Source organism: Mandrillus leucophaeus, unplaced genomic scaffold (genome assembly GCF_000951045.1).
Source record: "Mandrillus leucophaeus isolate KB7577 unplaced genomic scaffold, Mleu.le_1.0 Scaffold74, whole genome shotgun sequence".
Taxonomy (NCBI): Eukaryota; Metazoa; Chordata; class Mammalia; order Primates; family Cercopithecidae; genus Mandrillus; species Mandrillus leucophaeus.
The window spans coordinates 2,007,611-2,012,605 of NW_012108030.1; the positions used below are offsets into that span (position 1 = coordinate 2,007,611).

The 4,995-nt window shown below is 53.9% G+C and overlaps 1 protein-coding gene across 1 annotated transcript in view; it reads left to right on the forward strand.

The window, feature by feature from the left end:
* Nucleotides 1-376: 376 nt before the first annotated feature.
* Nucleotides 377-4,995, forward strand: part of SYT3 (synaptotagmin III) — a 33,647-nt gene continuing 29,028 nt past the window's right edge. The window contains exons 1-2 of the mRNA XM_011966057.1: nt 377-658; nt 2,267-2,429. Coding sequence (XP_011821447.1) covers nt 2,282-2,429 — 148 coding nt within the window. The 5' untranslated portion in view covers nt 377-658; nt 2,267-2,281. The remainder of the gene's footprint in view (nt 659-2,266; nt 2,430-4,995) is intronic.

A 4,995-nucleotide genomic window follows, 5' to 3' on the forward strand; every position in this document is an offset into this window, starting at 1 on the left:
TGGGAGCGCTGCAGCCCTCTCTGGCCACCCCGGGGGAGGGGCACGTGGCCCTGGAAGGGGGTCCCGAACACCTGGGTGTACCCCACCCGTCGCCCACCTATCTCCAGCGCGGGGAAATCGTTTCCCCATTCCGTGGCCCCTGAGGACTTAGGGCTCCGTGGCTTTTCAAAGTCCTGGACATTGTTCCCCTCCCCTGCAGCGTCTTGGGACCCCAGCATCTTAACCCCCCCACAACCTTTAAAAAAAAAAAAAAAAAAAAAAAAAATCCCATCCTCTCTGCAGCCCGGAGAGGCATTAAGGACTTCAACTCCCAGCAGCCCTGCAGCTCCGGGTCTATGAAGCCGCAGCAGCGCGAGCGCGAGGCCTGCCGGGAATTGTAGTCTCTAAGCCCTTAACGGGAGCTGGGGGCCCTGAGGTGGGAGGGGGTGGCCGGGCTCCCAGTGGGTCGCCTGGGGTAGGGCAGCTGGCTCGAGCAGGACAAGATGTGACTCTTAAGCTGAGCTTTTTCTCCTGGCCTCAGCTCCCAGATCAGACTTCCCCTCTCATTACCCAGCGCGTGGGAACGGGTCCACAGTCCCTTGTCCGCCCTACAACCCCCATGGGCTGCCGCCCGCCGCCGCCTCGGCTGCCACCCAGAACACGGCAGAGATAAGCGCAGGTGAGTGTGACCATGCCTGTCTTAGAGTCCTGGCCTTCTGCAGCACCCCCACGACACCTGTCCATCTGTGAGCCCTGGTCTGTCTGTTCCTAATTCCCCTGCATCCCCTTCAACCCATCTTGATGCCTGGCTCCGAGCCATGTGTCACTAATTCCCCCTCTCCTCACATCCACCTCTCCTTCCTAGCCTCCTCTCATTTATGTGCTCATTGAACCTTCCCTTATGAACCCATGTCTGCCTGCCCAGCCCTCCTCTCTCCTTTTGTCTGTCTGTGATCTCTAGCCATCATCCACTGTCCTTTATTTCCGCACCCATCCATGCTCCCATTCGACCATTTCTCTTTCAAAGATATTTCTGCCCACACTCCTGCCTGCCCCTCTTCACCGTCTCTTGTCCCCTTGTCTCTCGAGCCCCTGTGAATTAATTACACCTCAGTTCATTCCTTGTCACTGTCCATCCCAAGTCTCAATCCTTGACTTTTCTTCTGCCTGCCTGTTCACCTCTTCATCTCTTCCGAGCCTCAGTCTGCCCTTCACATTATCTCTGTCTCCCCTCCCTGTCTGTCTCCCTCCCTCAACTTGGTCCCCATCTCTGCATCTCCACCGTTCCACCCCCAGGCTCCCACCGTACCTATTCACCTCCTCTCTCTCTACCGGCATCCATCCTTCTCTCCTGGCCCTCCCTGCGTCTACCCCTCTGGCCTCCTTGGTCCCTGGACCCTCCAAGTGCTTTCCTACCCTAAGTCCCTGCTCATCCTGTTCCTGCCGTCTAAAATGCCTTTCTCTAAAATGCTTTTCCCCACCCCAGCGCCACTGTCCCCCGCCTGTGGCTGGCTCCATGTCATCCTTCAGGTCTGGGAGAGCCCTCCCTGACGGTCCCCCTCTGAGTTCCTTTGTGATGCATCCTCTGGCTGTGTCCTGTGGAGTGCTTCTGACAGTCAGTCTGAGAACCACAGGTTTGTGTATGTGTTTTTGTTTGCTTGTTTACTCTATGTTTCCTCTCGTTGGATTGTGACACCAGGAGGTCAGAGAACTCCAGGACCTTGTTCTCTGCTGGATTCGCAGCAACCAGCACAGCACGTAGGGCGCAGTTGGTGCTGGAGGGATATTTGTTGAATGAATGAATGATGAATGGCTGGCACCTTGTCTGCTCATCCCTAACTCCTGTTCCTTCATCTGTGCAGCCCTAATCTTTGTTTCCTCATCTGTCCATCCCTTTATTTGTGCATTCTCATTCTTAGTCCCTTCACTGCCCTTCTCCGTCTCTTCCTCCTTGTTCATTTGTCCCTATTCTCTGTCCTCTACTCCATTCACACCCATCTCTGTCCCCTTGACGTACCCAGTCCCTGTTACTATCTCCATCCCTAATTTCTGCCCTCTTGTCTGTCCACTCCTAATTCCTTTTCCTTGTCCATCCCTCTCTAGTACCTGTCACCTTGTCCTTCTTCCTCAAATCTCCATCCCTAATCCATCTGCCCCTAATCTCTGTCCCCTTTGCCCATCCTTCCTTTGCTCGGTGTCTCCTTCCACCCTTATCTCCACACCTGCCCACCCTGCTCTCCCATTCTGTTTCCCATCTGCACCCTTGCCCCATCCCTCCCACGCACAGGACCAGACGGCCACCATGTCAGGAGACTACGAGGATGACCTCTGCCGGCGGGCACTCGTCCTGGTCTCAGACCTCTGTGCACGGATCCGAGATGCTGACACCAGCAACAGGTGCCAGGAGTTCAGTGACCGAATCCGAGGCTATCCCCGGGGTCCAGATGCAGGTCAGCACCCCTGCCTGTCTTGGCCAACCCCCTGCCTGCACTATGGCCGGGCGACTCGGAACAGAACTGCTCAGCTTTCCATCACTTGCGGGGTCAGTCCCTCGCAGAGTCTTGCCCCCATCCTGCCTGCTGCTGCCCCTCTCCCAAATCTCTGATCCAAGGAGAAGGAGCTGTGTGGTCTGCTTTTTGAGTTTTGCCCTGTGGGCCTCCCTCTGACTACCACCACCAAATGCCCCCTTCAGATATCTCTGTGCATCTTGTGTAAATCTCAGGCTCTTGAGTCAGACTGACTTGTTTGGGTTCAAGTTCCATGTCCCTGACTTTTTAAATAACTGCATGGCTGTAGGTAAGTGACTCTACTTCTGGGCCTCAGTCTCCTCACCTGGAAAATGGGGATAATAAAAGGGATGCCTCATCGAGCAGATGAAAGGCTTAAATGATGCAACACCCAGGAAGCACTTAGAACAATGCTGGGCACGCAGTGGTCATTCATTCGATGCTGGGATTCGCTTACTGGGCACCCACTGTGGTCCAGGCAGCACGCGAGGCCCTTTGCACATCTCAATGATTACTCATTGAGACAGTGACCCTTTGTGGAACATACAATCCCCATTTTCAACAGAGGAAACTGAGGCTGAGAAGGGTGAAGTGACCTGTCCAAGGTCACACAGCTGGAAAGCAGCAGGGTTCTGGGAACGAGGCAACATTATGAGTGCCGTTGCCCAGATGAGGAAATGCTGATGAGAGGGAGCATGTGCTGAGTGATTACAACCACAGTCGCACCTGCTGAGCCCCAGGGCAGGGCCTGGCACCTCACGTGCAGGATGTCCAGGTGACAGTCATGAGGGATAAGGCCGAGAGAGCAGCGGTCACTTACCCAGAGGCTCGATGGTAGCAGAGGCAAAACTGAATCCTGCGTAGTCTAGTACAGCACTGTAGGTTGGGGGTCCTCACGACCACCATCAGCTTCAATGATTTGCTAGAATCATTGACTCACAGAACTCAGGAAACCGTTTTTGTTTGTCTGTTTGTTTGTTTTTGAGATAGAGTTTCACTCTTGTTGCCCAGGCTAGAGTGTAACGGTGGGATCTCGGTTCACTGCATCCTCCGCCTCCCAGGTTCAAGCGATTCTCCTGCCTCAGCCTCCCGAGTAGCTGGGATTACAGGTGCCCGCCACCACACCCGGCTAATTTTTTTTGTATTTTTAGTAGAGACAGGGTTTCATCATGTTGGCCAGGCTGGTCTCGAACTCCTGACCTCAAGTAATCCACCTGCCTCAGCCTCCCAAAGTGCTGGGATTACAGGTATAAGCCACCGTGCCTGGCCGGAAACTGTTATACTCATGGTTATGATTTATTACAGTGAAACGATACAGACTGAAGTCAGTAAAGGGAAGAGGCACCCAGGGCAGAATCCAGGACAGAGCAGGTGTGAGCTTCCAGTCATCCTCTCCCAGTGGAGTGACATGGACAGTGCTTAATTTTCCCAGCAATGACGTGTGACAGCATGCACAGTCTATTACGAACCGGGGAAGCTCACCTGGGCCTTGGTATGCAAGGTTTTTATTGGGGGCCAGTCCCATATACGTGGCTGATTGCTGGTGTGGCTGACTTCAGTCTCCAGCTCCTCCAGAGGTTGAGCCGGAGGCCTCCAGCATACATCACAGTGTTAGCATAGACTATGCCGCATGATCCAAGGCTCCAGATAAACAAAGACACTCTAATCAGGCAGGACATTCCCTGGGCTTAGAAGTTCCCTCCCAGGAGCTGATCAAGGGCCAAACCTTTCTCTGGACAAGGTGAATCTTCTACTGCACAACTACACCACCTCTCCATGCCCAAATAGCTCCCCGGTCTGTGCAGACAGGAATGGCGAACCTGTCAGGGTGTGTGGGATCCATGTTCTGAGTTGAACAGGGTTTGAATCAGGCTGGCAGTAGGGGAAAGCATCTGTTTAATTTTCCTCCATAATGACCTTGTTTTCTCAACTCACCCTGTGTTCAGGAGGTTCGTAAAGTCCTTGCCTCTGGTTTCTAACAGGCCTCCCAGAATGCTCAGTGAGTGTTCGTCACTTAAAAAGGAGCACTCTGGGCCGGGTGCGGTGGCTCACACCTGTAATCTTAGCACTTTGGGAGGCTGAGGTGGGTGGATCACGAAGTCAGGAGATTGAGACCATCCTGGCTAACACGGGTGAAACCCCATCTCTACTAAAAACACAAAAACAAAAAATTAGCCGGGCATGGTGGTGGGTACCTTAGTCCCAGCTACTCGGGAGGCTGAGGGAGGAGAATGGCATGAACCCAGGGGGCGGAGCTTGCAGTGAGCCGAGATCGCACCACTGCACTCTAGCCTGGGTGACACAGCGAGACTCTGTCTCAAAAAAAAAAGGAGCAGTCTGGCCAGGCATAGTGGTGCATGCCGGTAATCCCAGTACTTTGGGAAGCTGAGGTGGATGGATCTGAGGCCAGGAGTTCGAGACTAGCCTGGCCAACATAACAAAACCCCGTCTATTCCAAAAATACAAAAATTAGCCAGGTGTGGTGGTGCCCACCTGTTGTCCCAGCTAC